Genomic DNA, 17,626 nt, shown 5'->3' with positions numbered 1-17,626 from the left:
CCTCTAACAGAATACCTTGTTATAGCTGACCGTGAGTGTTATCAAAGTTGCTTTAGTGTGAAGATATATAGAAACTGCTTCGCCAATGGAAATCTTAAGGTTAATTGCCTAACCTCAGTTCTCTGATATTATGAGTGAGATACATCATATGCGGGGGATTCGCTAAGGATCGCCTACTCTCAGAATTAGCCACCAAAAGCGTCTGTCAGAGACACCTTGCTTAAAAAGAGCCACTCTCCCGCCCTCTGGTTATTCTCAAGCATGGTTCACTTCCTCACGCTCTTGCGAGCAGGGGAATGAGGTGAGATATATCACTCATAATATCAGAGAACCGAGGTTATGCAAATTCTCTTTCAATTATTTGTTTACGATATCTCAGATGTGGGGATACGGCCAACTCCCATAATACAAAACATGCTCTCCAAAGCCAGGGTGGCCCCAACGTCAGCAACCCCCTGAGTTCCCGAAACTAAGGGAGTACGCACTGAGAAGGAGACGACATAAGGGACGTGCCCCCCTTAGAGATGACACAACAGTGAAGGGTAAACTATATCACTATCTGGGCCTTGGCAGCCTGAGAAAAACGGCTATTGGACCTTAACAATGATTAACCTTCCATCTGTCCCCCAAAAATCATGCAAGGAGCATTGAACCATTGAAAACAGAGCAGGGAGGAACAATCTGTTGACGCCTCGATTACCCCGACACTGCATTTTGGCACACCAGAAGTCCATTCATTTCAAATGGAGCGCTGCGTTTTCCTTCTAGCACTGTGTTGCAGAGGCAGTTGCCGTGCGTTCTGTGTGGTGCATATGTTGGATTTATCTAAACTATGCGTCAAGCTGAATGAGTAGATGACTTGACAAAAATGGTAGCAGAAGGTGAATGTTGAACTTTTGTTGCGCACATATCCAGATGATACTGCGTTACATTTTGCGCAATGACGCTGCCGGTGTGATCAAGGCAGTGGCTGGTACTCCTTTCCAAGAGTCGCGGGCCTGTCTCTTTCCTCTCATCGAGGAGGCTCAAAGATGAGGGGAAGGCCCTATTCCCTTGCTCCGTGTAGCTAGAAGAGGGAGGCTATGCAACATAGGAGAGAAAGAAAACACCGTCACCACATTTTTCCTGGATGTGTCTGCTCTTCTATCCCAAACGGTGTGGTCACTGTTTTGGGGATGCGGTCTCCTAGGGCCCTCAGAGGGTCATCGATTCTACCTGGCTGCAGCAAGTCAGTCTGGATAGTTGCGGGCGGCAGGCTCTCTCAGGACACGTCACTGACTCACCCAATGATGAAGACAGGGATATGGGCGATACTCTCTGCTAGTGCGAATAAGATATGCTATAGGCCTAGACTACTATTGAGTTGAGAGTTCTGATAACTAAAGAAAGTTTAGAGTTGTTTCTTTGTCTTTTCTCCTTTGTGTTGTTCCCGATTATATTTTGGAATATTGCGATAGGCCTTATTGACATAGGCCTAGGACTATTTTAGATGTGTTTCACTGACATTCCGCACCTCAACAATCAGCTAGGCCAGGGACAGGCAAATATCTGAACACTATCTTCAGGGGCCACAGTGGCTCCTGTTTTTAGTTTTCACATACAAACGGTATATATCCAAACTCAGAATAAAATATGCTGCACAAAACTAACATGGTAGAACGTTTATTTTGATTGCCAATTTTCTGCATTTATCAGAGTCCCATCACATGAATTGATTTGATATGTGTCCATGTAAAAAAAATTACTAGGGAAATTGTTATTCTTGCAAAGCATGCAAACTCGACATGGGTGAAAACACCATCAAATTAAAGCTGACAGTCTGCACTTTAACCTCATAGTTATTGTATCATTTTACATCCAAAGTGTTTGAGTACAGAGCCAAAATAACAACAAATGTGTCACTGTCCCAACACTTTTGGAGTTCACTGTATTTCAGCAGCGTTGCAGTTCTTGACATACTCAAACCGGGGCGCCTGGCACCTACTACCATACCCCGTAAAAAGGCACTTAAATCTTTTGTCTTGCTCAATTACCCTTACACAATCCATGTCTCAACTATCTCAAGGCTTAGAAATCCTTTGTTAACCTGTCTCCTCCCCTTCATCTACAGTGATTGAAGTGGATTTAACAGGTGACATGAGTAAGGGATCATAGCTTTCCTGAACAGCTTCTATTCCCAAGACATAATACTGCTAAATGGCTAACAAAATCTCTATGCACAATCACAGGACTCTACATACTCACACACACTGACACTCCAATACACTTAATTTACTCACACACACAACATGTACACACATTTATACTGACGCTACACACATGCGCACACATACACTACATTACCAAAAGTATGTGGTTACTTGCTCATCAAACATCTCATTCCAAAATGATGGGCATTAATATGGGGTTGGTCCCCCCCTTTGCTGCTATAACTGTCTCCACTCTTCTGGGAAGGCTTTCCACTAGACATTGTTGGAACATTACTGCAGGGCCTTGCTTCCATTCAGCCACAAGAGCATTAGTGAGGTTGGCCACTGATGTTGGGCGATTAGGCCTGGCTCACAGTTAGTGTTCCAATTCATCCCAAAGGTGGTGTTCGATGGGGTTGAGGTCAGGGCTCTGTTTAGGCCAGTCAAGCTCTTCCACACCGATCTCGACAAACCATTTCTGTATGGACATCGCTTTGTGCACGAGGGTATTGTCATGTTGGAACAGGAAAGGGCCTTCCCCAAACAAAGTTGGATGCACAAAATCATCTAGTATGCTGTAGCGTTAAGATTTCCCTTCACTGGAACTAAGGGGCCTAGCCTGAACCATGAAAAACAGCCCGAGACTATTATTCATCCTCCACCAAACTTTACAGTTTGCACTGTGCATTGGGGCAGGTAGCGTTCCAAACCCAAACCCAGATACGTCCGTCGGACTGCCAGATGGTGAAGCGTGATTCTACACTCCAGAGAACGCGTTTCCCTTGCTCCTGAGTACAATGGTGGCAAGCTTTACACCAGTCCAGCTGACGCTTGGCATTGCGCATGGTGATCTTAGGCTCGTCTGTGGCTGCTCGGCCATAGAAACCCATTTCATGAAGCTCCCGATGAACAGTTATTATGCTGACATTGCTTCCAGAGGCAGTTTGGAACTCGGTTGTGAGTGTTGCAACAGAGGACAGACGAACGCTACGCGCTTCAGCACTCGGCGGTCCCGTTCTGTGAGCTTGTGTGGCCTCCACTTCGCAGTTGAGCCGTTGTTGCTTCTAGGCGTTTCCACTTCACAATAACAGTTGACCTGGGCAGCTCTAGTAGGGCAGAAAATTGACGAACTGACTTGTTGAAAAGGTGGCATCCTATGATGATGCCACGTTGAAAGTCACTGAGCTCTTCAGTAAGGCCATTATACTGCCAATAATTGTCTATGGAGATTGCATGGCTGTGTATCCCTTGCACATTGTAAATATGGTATTGAAACTGACCCTGTATATAGTATGCTACTTACTTCTCATGTTCTTATTTCTATTTCTTGTTTGTTATTGTTCTACCTTATGTTATTTTTAGCACTACATTGATATTGATTACTGCATTGTTAGGTTTAGAGCTTGCAAAAAACACATTTCACTGTAGGCCTACTTATGCGTGTGACATTAAAACTTAACTTTAACCTAACAAGACCATGGTCTCCTAAGCCTGTACCTCCAGGCTCTGAAACACCCAAACAAGTCAATTCTGGAAAAAGCTGGATCTCTGCTAGCCATGACCCTATAACTCTGATTAAGGGGAAGATTGCTCAGAAAATCGGCGTACGTTTACTTCGACTATGACCTTACGCTAATTGTGACCAACAGAGTAAAGTGTTTACTTGACTAAATGTCATAACCGGCCAACTCCCATAATCAGTTTAATATCGAATTATTATTTCAAAGTTTAAATCATGCTCTCTGGTGTAGTAATTGAATTATTTCTGTAGACAGGAGCAATTATATAATTTGAATATTCAATTCAATGTACTTTTAAGTAGCCTAATGCACGCGCCTCCTACACTTTTTGCTATTGTTTCAAGTCAAATGTCAGCACCCAGCCACCCAGCCAGTGAAGGTAACAATGTAAACCGGTTTCCTAGCAACATCTGTCGCTACCTGGCCATTTTTCATCCTCACCATTCCATGCCTTACTGTTCGAGCGGCTGTACTCAACCAAACACCAAATCAAGATGATAAGAACACTCACCTGCAATATGATAGAAATTCGTTACTGCAATTCTCCCAACGCGCTGTTGGATTTCCTGGAATTTGTCAAAATACACGTAACACAACGTACACGTTGGCTATGAAATTGCTTTACGATAACCAATAACACCTTACATCAAATGACAGGCTACCCCAGTAAATGTGTAAATAATTCTGCATCTATCCACGTATTTTCCTCCCATAGCGGCAGTGCTGTCAAATCATCGAGAGTCCTGTCGGTTCACTGTCTTGCCTGATCACGACTCGCACCGAAAAGAGGAACACAATTATATATCCCCAAGACCTATCTGCATCATGTTCGGTTGACATAGCCTATTTGTCCGGCCATTCTAGTCTGAAAACCGCGAATAAAGCCAGCCTAGCTACATTCTTCAACGGACATCGCGATGCTTTCATGACATTCCACTTATTTGGATGTGCACTTGCTGTTTCCCCTTTGAGAATAAAGCTGACAGCGAATGTTCATTCTGTCTCTCTGTGCTTTTCAATGACAAAGACATCGGACTCGAAACATTCTCCTTCTGGAAAATTACGTAACAAATTACCCGTTGTGGTCGTAGGCTACAGGTTATGTTCCTTGCCCATCCACATCATATGCCACTGACTTCATATGTCTTGTAGTAGGCTAGACAGAAAGCGCCCCACAGTGGCTATATACTGTAATCGCAGACCTGGACTGTGCCTCTACTACGTACAGTGTGCAATTATGTGTACAATCAAACATTATGGATATACTGACAACATTACATGTCTCTCCGCCCTAACAATGGGAGTCGTTGTCCCCAAAGCGACACAGTGTGATGTCTCGCTCCCGCCTATGCTTTCTTTGGTGGACACGTCTCATTATTTACAAATTTGATGGAAGGTTGTTGACGTCAAGCGCCTGTATTCAATGGAGTGCGATGCTATGCTACTAGCCTCATGCCATGAATAGGCTTTGCATAGCGATTTCGAGAAAACTCCGGTATAAAGTGTTTTTATCTAAGTTGCCGGGATGTCACTTTTCTTATTTATATCAGTACACTCTTAACTTAAACATTACGAAACTTCTAAATAAGCCAATATTAGTTGTTGTTGACCAAATTAGACGCTCTCATTGACCTCCGCCGAGTTGGGACTCTATTTTCATTTCCCTCTCTGAAATAAAATCTGGATTGCTGGTGCTATGTATTGGCCATTGAGTCATTAAGGCCACCGGTAGGACATATTGGCACTCCACAGTAGGATCAGTCCGCAATATAGGAATTCATGGAATTCTACAGTATTTCAATGAAAGGACAAAATTACACCAATTATTGTTGAAGTGGGGACAGCAACATTAATCATTTAAAAAAACGATACTTTAGGGATTTAATTTGTATTTATTTATATATTTGTATGTTTAGCTCACATAATATAATTGAAAATGATGCATCAAGGTGTCTGTAATAGAGTAAACGTAGCAGAAAGCAATGTAGACATTAATAAAAAAACATTTATATAGCTTCCACCGGTGAGGGAGGCTTGGTGGCTACAACACAGCACCACCTATCAGTCATTTAGTCTAAGAGTGAAATGCCTACTTACATACAGTCCTTCCCAACAATGCAGAGAGATTTTTTTTTAAATAAATAATATACAAATTAAAGAATAAAACTAGGAATACATACAAAATGAGTAATGATAATTTGGCTATATACACAGGGCACCAGTACCTAGTTGATGTGCCGGGGTACGAGGTAATTGAGGTATGTACATACAGTGCATTTGGAAAGTATTCAGACCCCTCCCCCTTTTCCAAATTTTGTTACATTACAGCCTTATTCTAAAATTGATAGAATTATACACTACATGCTCGTCAAACATCTCATTACAAAATGATGGGCATTAAGAGGAAGTTGGTCCCCCTTTTGCTGCTATAATAGCCTCCATTGATCATCCTTGAGATGTTTCTACAACTTGAATGGAGTCCATCTGTGGTAAATTCAATTGATTGGACATCATTTGGAAAGGCACACACCTTTCTATATAAGGTCCCACAGTTGACAGTGCATGTCAGAGAAAATACCAGCCATGAGGTTGAAGGAATTTCCCATAGAGTTCCGAGACAGGATTGTGTTGAGGCACAGATACGGGGAAGGGTATCAAAAATATCTGCAGCATTGAAGGTCCTCAAGAACACAGTGGCCTTCATCATTATTCAATGGAAGAAGTTTGGAACCACCAAGACTGTTCCTAGAGCTGTCCGCCAGGCCAAACTGAGCAATCATCGGAGAAAGGTCTTGGTCAGGGAGGTGACCAGGAACCCGATGGTCGCTCTGAATCAAAATGAATGACTGCCCAGAATTAGCCCAAGTACATCGGGCCATTTCCGTCTACCGGAATTCAACAGACTTTGCAGGAATCATACTCGAATCCCCCCCAGAAGTAGCCCGGTGCAAATATTTATAAATGTATACACAATTACCCGATTTAGTCATTTTAAATATTATTATTACACATACAAATTATACCCATCCACCCAAAAAATACTTGTGTCGGAGGAAACACCATAGACCTGGTGACCGTGTCAGCGTGCATGCGTCTGGCCTGCCACAGGAGTTGCTACAGCGCGATGGGACAAGGACATCCCGGCCAGCCAAACCCTCCACTCACTCGGACGACGCTCATGGGTCTCTCCCTCCACTAACCCATGTGCGTCGCCTCATGGGTCTCCCGGTTGCGGCCGGCCTGGGTATCGAACCAGCATCTGAAGCAACGCAGTTCGCACTGCTATACAGTGTCTTGGAGTGCTGCGCCACTCGGGAGGCTCCATCCTGTTTTTAATTCTTATCAATTGCCTTGCACAAAGTATCAAAATACAAAAATTAAAATTCTACTTAACAGGACTCTTAAAGAATTGAATTGAAATGTTAATTGTATTTTTTGATCACAGAATCAATGAGAAAAAAATGAGAAAATAATGTTAAGTGTTAATTATATAAAGCAGCCCATGTAATCATCTGCCAGAGAGTAGCTACAATCAGCCAGAGCCCCAAGTAATACATTTGGGCCAGATAACTCACACCGGAATCAGCCTGAGCTCAATCCCCGCATCCTAGCCATAAGTAATAGTGCAGAAGGCGGCCCAGACTCGAGCCACATGACGTCGGCCAAGTCTGACTTTCAGCTGGCTGAGTCTGACTGTGCTAGCTGGGCAGATGGAAGCCACTCCTCACTAAAAGGCACAAGACAGCTTGCTTGGAGTTTGCCAAAAGGCAACTAACCAGAAAGAGTCTCTGGTCTGATGAAACCAAAATTGAACTCTTTGGCCTGAATGCCAAGTGTCTCATGTCGTGGAATATTCTAATCAAGTGAGAGACTGTCATTTCTTCAAACAATCATCTTTATTCAATATCGATCAATTATTGCAATAATGAGGCTGGTTGACCCCACACCCTTGGGTGTTGGACCGAGAAACCCAACCTTAACACAAATGCAAAGTACTATAAAGCTCACACTAAAAAATGCTTAGTCATGATTGGGTCCAACCATCCCATGCAGATTGGGGCATCATAAACAACTCTAGGTTAATCCGGTCATTATCTGCATAGGGTTGTTGTCGTCATAACCCAATCCTGGTTTAGTTTCCAGATGCAAGGATGATTTTGAGACAATGAGGGATTGTTCTACTCCTAAGCTATCCCTAGCTAACACATTATTGTCTATGTAATGCAGTCTTTAACTCATTTGTCAGCTCAAGCCATCTCTGGTGCCAATACGCCAAGATTAGCTGCAGGGATCTAGAGCGACCATAAAAACACAGACATTAGCATTAGCATAGAAAACACATACATTAGCATAAGAAATGTCTTACTGTTAGTCAAATTTAAAATGTTAACCATTAATATCAAATAAATTAGGTAAATGCATCTTTCCCTCACACAAGTCTGGAGGAAACCTGGCACCATCCCATTTTTCTAACCTTTATTTTACTAGGCAAGTCAGTTAAGAACAAATTCTTATTTTCAATGACGGCCTAGGAACAGTGGGTTAACTGCCTGTTCAGGGGCAGTTAGACAGATTTGTACCTTGTCAGCTCGGGGACTTGAACTAGCAACCTTTCGGTTACTAGTCCAACGCTCTAACCACTAGGCTACCCTGCCGCCCCAACGGTGAAGCATGGTGGCAGCATCACGCAACGGGGATGTTTTTCAGCGGCAGGGACTGGGAGACTCGTCAGGATCAAGGGAAAGGAGATTCTTGATGAAAACCTGCTCCAGAGTTATGGGTTAATGTGTGCAGATTGATTTAGGGGAGAGAAAAAAATAGAATAAGGCTGCAATGTAACAAAATGTGGAAAAAGTCAAGGGGTCTGAATACTTTCTGAATGCACTGTATATAGTCTTGATAACCCACAGAGACCCAGGTGTTGTAATAAAGTAAGCGTTATTTATTGAAAGAACAGTACATTTTAGTTCCAGTGAAGTTCATGTCATGTCATTCATTGCCAACTGCAAAAAAACACTACATGGCCAAAAAAACTGAAACAGTGCAAATACTGTAGAAATGCATTACAATAAGACGTTGCTTCAAGCAATGTCCATTTGTGGAGCAGTGTACTTGTGTGTAATATTTCAAATGTGTGCTGGTTTCAATTTGTGCAGGAAGTCCATAGTATACTAGGAAGAGAAGGGGGTTAGGTACTGATGTAATCCTTCCCTTCACAACAGAATTAACACAAAATAATGTTCAAAGGAGATAAAATATATAAAAATGGAAAAAGGCAAGCAACTTCAAATTTTCTAATATACAAGGTTTTTGTAAAAGACTTTCATGTAATGATGGAACTGGGAAAAACAATGGCTTGGGCAAACTTTTTTTATTGAACGTTTTAGGCTATCAAGATTATTATATTTTTAATGCACCAGGAATAAACATAGTAATGAACACAATTAAATGTAATAAATACAATTTTATGCAGTGTACAAGGAATAAAAACATATCAAAACGATGCATAAAAATGTATACCTAGACGGAGATGGCAGTGGACCATTCCAGATGGGTTAAATGTCTCTACTGGATATTAGGATGTTCTGCCGTTCATATTGATCCATAGATGGCTGATAAAAATAAAAATCGACATAATTTACCTGAATATGGAAAGTAAAGCATATATTATCTCTTTATAACGTCTAAAAAATTAAACGACTTTACAAATCTGTGCATTTCTAAAAATATACTCCTCAAAGTTGTGAGCTCTTCCAAACATATAGAAAAATATCCCAGAGTTTTGTGTGTAAAAAAGACTGTGGGTCATGTACAAGTGATCTGTGATACAGAGTTAAGAGCAGGTTGACCTTTATTGTCATGAGTTTTGCCCCGGAGGCAGAACTGAACGGTTTCCGCTAGATGGGCCAGCTGCAAAGTCAAATTTGGCAAAATAATAAAAATGTATGAAAACAAAAATGTGCTTTTTGGTCTTCATTTAAAAAAAATGTTCAACTTTATAATCATCATCTCCAGCACCACCTCAACATCAACATATGTGAAAATGGCACATTTATATGTTTTGTATTAAAAAACCTAGAGGAAGATGTGTTTCCAATGACATCATCAACCAATTAGTAGACAATTGGTAGGCAACGCCTACTCACAATTGGTTAAAGTCCCACGATGCACACCGATGTCGTCATCGGAAACACTTATCTTCCTCTATATTTTTTACTACAAAACATAGAAACGCATACATTTCATATATGTTGATGTTGGGGGTAGTGCAGACGATGAATACGAAGTTGAAAAATGTTGAAATGTCCCTTTAACGTTAGGCATTAGGGTGAGCAGTATGGTTAAGTTTTAAATCAGATTTTATGACATTGTGACTGTGCCAGCTAGTGTGACCACTGCAGAGCTGCTTGAGTCATCTCAATAAAATGCCAACCTGCGAGTTAAGAGAGAACAATCAGGGTTCTTTATCCAACGACATCACAGAAAACGGTGATATTTATTCATCTATAACTAGGAACAGGAGTTTTTCCTGACCATGCGGTCTGACCAGGAAAAGCCCTAGACCCTACCTATGGGCGTCATCTAATAAAAACATTGCTATATGTTGGCAGAGGAGCGTAGAACGTGGAACCTCTTCAGGGTCATGCGGATGGAACCCAGGTCACGGTTTACGCTCTCTAGACGCTTCTCTAAGGCCACCTGAGGAGTAGGGGAAACAGTCATTTAGCTGGAATAGCATAAACATTCACACATAGGGTACACAAAGATGTTTGTTTTAAAGTAATATCCCCATCTATACTATTCAATTACCTCAATTAGTCCATTTCATCAAACAAACACGTTCATGACAAAATAAAAGATCACATTTAGTCTAGGGATGCACAAACTATCGGGAAGTATATCGGAAGATATTAGCTAAAAATGCAAACATAGGTGTGCACGTCAGCTTTGACTTCGGTTCTTCACGTCGGCGTTAAACTAGACATCAAGCCGACGCCGATGTGAAAAACCGAAGTCAAAGCTGACGTGCACATCTATATATACAGTTGAAGTCGGAAGTTTACATACACCTTAGCCAACTACATTTAAACTCAGTTCTATTTCACCAGACCAGAGGACATTTCTCCAAAGAGTACGATCTTTGTCCCCTTGTGAAGTTGCAAACCATAGTCTGGCTTTTTTTATGGCGGTTTTGGAGCAGTGGCTTCTTCCTTGCTGAGCGGCCTTTCAGGTTATGTCGACATAGGACTCATTTCACTGTGGATATAGATACTTTTGTACCCGTTTCCTGCAGAATCTTCAGAAGGTCCTTTGCTGTTGTTCTGGGATTGATATGCACTTTTCGCACCAAAGTACATTCATCTCTAGGAGACCGAACAAGTCTCCTTCCTGTGCGGTATGACAGCTGCGTGGTCACATGGTGTTTATACAGATGAACGTGGTACCATCAGGCATTTGGAAATTGTTCCCAAGGATGAACCAGACTTGCGGAGGACTACAATTTGTTTTTGAGATCTTGGCTGATTTCTTTAGATTTTCCCATGATGTAAAGCAAAGAGGCACTGAGTTTGAAGGTAGGCCTTGAAATACATCCACAGGTACACCTCCAATTGACTCAAATTATGTCAATTTGCCTATTTTCTGGAATTTTCCAAGCTGTTTAAACGCACAGTCAACTTAGTGTCTATAAACAATTGTTAGAAAAATGACTTGTGTTATGCAAAAAGTAGATGTCCTAACCAACTTGCCAAAACTATAGTTTGTTAACAAGAAATGTGTGAATTGGTTGAAAAACTAGTTTTAATGACGCCAACCTAAGTGTATGTAAACTTCTGACTTCAACTGTAGGTAGATGACGTAATGACGCCACGAAAAATACAGCGCTACACAGAACAAAAGCAGAAAAATACTAAGCGCGCACTTCCAACAACTAAACAAGTTCAAGTCGAGCAGTCCGAAAATTTCAGCGAGACAACTCAAAAGGCAAAATCCATTAACGCCAAGATAATGGAATTCATTGCCCTTGACAATCAACCGTTCTCTGTCGTGGATGATGTTGGCTTTTGCCGACTGATCGAGCACCTTGAGCCCCGGTACACACTACCAAGTAGGCGCTATTTTTTGGATGTTGCCCTACCGGAGTTACACAGTATTGTTGAAATGCACATCTATGATCTACTGCTATTAGCTTCACGACTGACATTTGGACCAGCGATGTCAGCCCCATGAGCATGCTGAGTCTGACAGCACGGTGGGCCGACGAGGATTTCATACTGAGGTATTGTATGCTCAAGAATGTGCTGGTTCTCATACCGCTGCTGCCATTTCAATGGCATTTGAGAACATCTTGGAAACGTGAACACACTCCTCGCGCTATTCTAATAACTGACTGGAGAAATAAGCTCATCAACTGCGTCTGCAGCAGACGTGATACCCTATGTCATGGCATTGAAACGCCTGCTCAACAAAACTGCCGACACAGACCGTGGGGGTAGCCTAATGGGGCGACAGGCATTCTCTCTCTGAGCCTCTTTACTGTGTCACCACCATGCTCGATGCTAGGTACTAGGACCGCCATTTCGATGCAGACAAGAAACAGGGTTTACGTGAAATGTTAGACACAGCTGGACAAGATGAAAATGGACAGTGACAGTGTGCACCGAGGAAGAGGAGCCATGACAGAAGAGGCCACGGACAGACAGAGCTGAAACTTCACTGCTTGACATGTATGATAAAATCCTGGTTGAGACTGAACAAATTAACAACGAAACAGCACAGCAAGTAAAATAAATAGGTTTTGATTATGTTTTACTGGTAATGGGGACATACGTAAATGCCAACAAAATAACTTTGTTGTCAGTGTTTAAACTATTTAACTGTACTAGAATGCTTAAAAGGCCGCTACAATTTTAAGTATCTGTATAGTTTATTTTTTTGGCATATCGGATATCGGCCAAAAGTTTCATATCAGTGCCCTAATTTAGACCCAATCACGCCTCACTAATATGTAACGAGGCCCTGCATCGTTTGGTGCGTGTGACTGTGACCTTACCTCATCTAACCTGGTCTGCAGGCTCACCCTCCCACCAGATCCAGGCATCCGGCTCAACGCTGACTCAATCTGCACAAAACACACCCAAATGAATTAATTACATAAATAAATATATATATAAACTAACCAACAATTTCACAGCACTAAGATTAAATCAGATGAACCAAGCAGGCAGGCAGGCCGCGCTGCACTGTGTGTGTTGCCCTAGGCAGAGGCGGGAGGATACTTAAGGCTGCTGAAGGGTAAAGGGAAGGAGAAAGGAGTTTGCACCCCTCAGTCATAACAGAGCAGGAGAGGCAGGACAGGGCTGGAAAGGATAGAGTAGGACAGGAAAGAAGTTATAAATAGACATCATTGAGAGAGGAGTGGTTATAAAATCATAAAGCCAGGTAATACTGTAGAACTGTAGAACAGATCCAATAGAGATTAGTGAAGTGTGATGTCAAAGGACTGCCTTGGTCATTGATAGATATACGGCATCAATAAAATAGGACTACATCATCGACAACAGCTCAGCCTTCAACACCGTAGTACCCTCCAAGCTCATCATTAAGCTTGGGGCCCTGGGTCTGAACCCCACCCTGAGCAACAGGGTCCTGGACTTCCTGACAGGCCGCCCCCGGGTGGTGAAGGTAGGAAACAACACCTCCACTACACTGATCCTCAACACAGGTGCCCCACAAGGGTGCGTGCTCAGTCCCCTCCTGTACTCCCTGTTCACCCATGACCGCTGCGCCACGCAAGCCTCCAACTCAATCATCAAGTTTGTAGACGTCACAAAAGTGGTAGGCCTGATCACCAACAATGACGAGACAGCCAACAGGGAGGTGGGGGCCCTGGTGGATTGGTGCCAGGAAAATAACCTCTCAATCAAGCTCAACAAACCCAGGAGCTGATCGTGGACTTCAGGGGGAGCACGCCCCCATCCACAAGAGATTGAAAAACAGCTTCTATCTCAAGGCCATCAGACTGTTAAATAGCCATCACTAGCCGGCCTCCTACTCATTTCATTTGTACATATCGTATTCTAGTCAAATCAATCCTATTCAACTATTGCTGTAATTATACACTGTACTATCCTAAAGATATACTAAATATTCTATCCACATACTCTCCATATATCCCACCACATACATACAGTGCCATGCGAAAGTATTCGGCCCCCTTGAACTTTGCGGCCTTTTGCCACATTTCAGGCTTCAAACATAAAGATATAAAACTGTATTTTTTTTGTGAAGAATCAACAACAAGTGGGACACAATCATGAAGTGGAACAACATTTATTGGATATTTCAAACTTTTTTAACAAATCAAAAACTGAAAAATTGGGCGTGCAAAATTATTCAGCCCCCTTAAGTTAATACTTTGTAGCGCCACCTTTTGCTGTGATTACAGCTGTAAGTCACTTGCGGTTTGTCTCTATCTGCACATCGAGAGACTGAAATTTTTTCCCATTTCTCCTTGCAAAACAGCTCGAGCTCAGTGAGGTTGGATGGAGAGCATTTGTGAACAGCAGTTTTCAGTTCTTTCCACAGATTCGATTGGATTCAGGTCTTTTAATTTAATTACATTTTTTTTATTTTTAATTTTACCTTTATTTAACCAGGCAAGTCAGTTAAGAACATATTCTTATTTTCAATGACGGCCTGGGAACAGTGGGTTAACTGCCTGTTCAGGGGCAGAACGACAGATTTGTACCTTGTCAGCTCGGGGGTTTCAACTCGCAACCTTCCGGTTACAGTCCAACGCTCTAACCACTAGGCTACGCTGCCGCCCCACGGACAATGACTTGGCCATTCTAACACCTGGATACGTTTATTTTTGAACCATTCTATTGTAGATTTTGCTTTATGTTTTGGATCATTGTCTTTGGGACGGAGATTTGTCTTCCAACGTCTCAGGTCTTTTGCAGACTCCATCAGGTTTTCTTCCAGAATGGTCCTGTATTTGGCTCCATCCATCTTCCCATCAATTTTAACCATCTTCCCTGTCCCTGCTGAAGAAAAGCAGGCCCAAACCATGATGCTGCCACCACCATGTTTGACAGTGGGGATGATGTGTTCAGGGTGATGCGCTGTGTTGCTTTTACGCCAAACATAACGTTTTGCATTGTTGCCAAAAAGTTCAATTTTGGTTTCATCTGACCAGAGCACCTTCTTCCACATGTTTGGTGTGTCTCCCAGGTGGCTTGTGGCAAACTTTAAACAACACTTTTTATGGATATCTTTAAGAAATGGCTTTCTTCTTGCCACTCTTCCATAAAGCCCAGATTTGTGCAATATACGACTGATTGTTGTCCTATGGACAGTGTCCCACCTCAGCTGTAGATCTCTGCAGTTCATCCAGAGTGATCATGGGCCTCTTGGCTGCATCTCTGATCAGTCTTCTCCTTGTATGAGCTGAAAGTTTAGAGGGACGGCCAGGTCTTGGTAGATTTGCAGTGGTCTGATACTCCTTCCATTTCAATATTATCGCTTGCACAGTGCCCCTTGGGATGTTTAAAGCTTGGGAAATCTTTTTGTATCCAAATCCGGCTTTAAACTTCTTCACAACAGTATCTCGGACCTGCCTGGTGTGTTCCTTGTTCTTCATGATGCTCTCTGCGCTTTTAACAGACCTCTGAGCCTATCACAGTGCAGGTGCATTTATACAGAGACTTGATTACACACAGGTGGATTGTATTTATCATCATTAGTCATTTAGGTCAACATTGGATCATTCAGAGATCCTCACTGAACTTCTGGAGAGAGTTTGCTGCGCTGAAAGTAAAGGGGCTGAATAATTTTGCACGCCCAATTTTTCAGTTTTTGATTTGTTAAAAAAGTTTGAAGTCCATTGGAACTCCCAGTAGATTTGAAAGGGTTTGGATGGATATGATAATAATGGTCTGGTAGGCCAATTCCATTACATTGCTTATGGTCATGCAATCTTTACAGATCTACTGGGCTGTGGGTTTAGGGGCTAGGGGTTTAGGTATGGGTAAAAAAGCATTTTGTGCTTGGTCTTGTCGATATTGTACATCGCTCGTGAGCGGCATGTCCTCTCTATTGTGAGGGTTTAGATTAATAACAAGAGCCTTGTAACAGTCTGTCTCACCTGTTGTTTCTCCATAGTGAGCTCGTCAAACAGCCTCTCAGCGTCGGCCAGGGAGTGGAGGTCTGTCCCGGGGTCCTGGAGGTCTGAGCCTAACCCCCCAGCCCCCTGCTCCTCCCAGCCCAGCCCACACACCCCCTCCTGGGGCTCAACACTGCCCGATGACTCAACTGAACCACCAGATGACCGCTGGGTGGCTGGAGGAGAGAGAGAGAAAGAGGGTAGTAGTGTCCCCCTTAGCATTTTTCCTATTTTGTTGCATTACAATGTGTAATTTAAATAGATTTATTTGGATTAGTGAAGTGAAGTTTAAAAATGACTTGTTTCAAAAAATTCTAAACAAAATACAAAACGGAAAAGTGGTGCATGCATATGTATTCACCCCCTTTGCTATGAAGCCCTTAAATAAGATCTGGTGCAACCAATTACCTTCAGAAGTCACATAATTAGTTAAATGAAGTCCACCTGTGTGTCACATGATCTCAATAGATATATGCCTGTTCTGAAAGGCCCCAGAGTCTGCAACACCACTAAGCAAGGGGCACCACCAAGCAAGCAGCACCATGAAGACCAAGGAGCTCTCCAAACAGGTCAGGGACAAAGTTGTGGAGAAGTACAGATCAGGGTTGGATTATAAAAAAAAGATCAGAAACTTTGAACATCCCACGGAGCACCATTAAATGCATTATTCATATATATATATATATATAAAGAAATAAAAATATATCCGCCGATTGATCGGTATCGGCTCTTTTTGGTCCTCCAGTAATCGGTTTCGGTGTTGAAAAATCATAATCAGTCTACCTCTAATTTAAATGTCTTGGAATGGCCTAGTCAAAGCCCAGACCTCAATCCAACTGAGAATTTGTAGTATGACTTAAAGAAAGATCGGTGTACACTAGCGGAACCCATCCAATTTGAAGGAGCTGGAGCACTTTTGCCTTTAAGAATGGGCAAAAATCTCAGTGGCTATATGTGCCAAGCTTATAGAGACATACCCCAAGAGACTTACAGCTGTAATTGCTGCAAAAGGTGGCGCTACAAAGTATTGACTTTGGGGGGGAGTGAATAGTTATGCACGCTCAAGTTATTTCTTGTTTGTTTCACACCCCAAAATATTTTGCATCTTCAAAGCAGTAGGGATGTTGTGTAAATCAAACAATACAACACCCCCAAAAAAGTATATTCTAATTCCAGGTTGTAAATCAACAAAATAGGACAAATGCCAAGGGGGGTGAATACTTTTGCAAGCCACTGAACACACTAACCAGGTGTCAAGAGTGTAAAACAACATTGCTTCTTTTACCTTCTGAAAACAGTCTCTTCCTGGGGCTGGAGTTGTGGAAGGAGTGGTGTCTCTGGTCTGGTGCCACGTCAAACCTGAAACAGACAATCACAAACCTGAACTCTGAGGCTAAAACATATCAAACACGGTAGGGAAAATGCGTCAGGAATAATGAGACACAATAGCTGGAGAAGACACACCTGTAATGAACAGGATGAAAACAAAATCAAGGGTGCACAGATTCAGCTTAGGACCGGTCCTGTCGTCCAGGGGTACTTAACCTCGTACCTGTTGTGTAGCTGCTGTTGTCGTGGTGGTGGGTTGCCAAAGGCGGTGGAGTAGTTCTCTGTAGGACAGCGTTTGGGGCTGGATTTAGCCGACTGAGGCGTCATCAGGGTCTCTCTCTTAGCTAGAACATAACACTAGATAAGTTCAAGAACCCTACACAATGAACTACACAAGGAAATAGCAGTGAAAATGACATGAC

General features: G+C 42.5%; 1 protein-coding gene across 3 annotated transcripts in view; it reads right to left on the bottom strand.

Moving 5' to 3' along the window:
• Positions 1 to 9,061: 9,061 nt before the first annotated feature.
• Positions 9,062 to 17,626, bottom strand: part of LOC118387824 (M-phase phosphoprotein 9-like) — a 28,022-nt gene continuing 19,457 nt past the window's right edge. For all 3 annotated transcript variants that reach the window (XM_035776580.1, XM_035776581.2, XM_052504643.1), the window contains 5 exons: positions 17,428 to 17,548; positions 17,161 to 17,234; positions 15,858 to 16,051; positions 12,762 to 12,830; positions 9,062 to 10,408 (listed from right to left, as the gene is read on the bottom strand). In XM_035776580.1, the coding sequence (XP_035632473.1) occupies positions 10,307 to 10,408; positions 12,762 to 12,830; positions 15,858 to 16,051; positions 17,161 to 17,234; positions 17,428 to 17,548 (560 nt within the window). In that variant the 3' untranslated portion in view covers positions 9,062 to 10,306. The remainder of the gene's footprint in view (positions 10,409 to 12,761; positions 12,831 to 15,857; positions 16,052 to 17,160; positions 17,235 to 17,427; positions 17,549 to 17,626) is intronic.

This window comes from Oncorhynchus keta, unplaced genomic scaffold (genome assembly GCF_023373465.1).
Source record: "Oncorhynchus keta strain PuntledgeMale-10-30-2019 unplaced genomic scaffold, Oket_V2 Un_contig_20057_pilon_pilon, whole genome shotgun sequence".
Taxonomy (NCBI): Eukaryota; Metazoa; Chordata; class Actinopteri; order Salmoniformes; family Salmonidae; genus Oncorhynchus; species Oncorhynchus keta.
The sequence above is the reverse complement of the archived record's forward strand: the minus strand, read 5'-3'. Positions and strand labels throughout refer to the sequence as shown.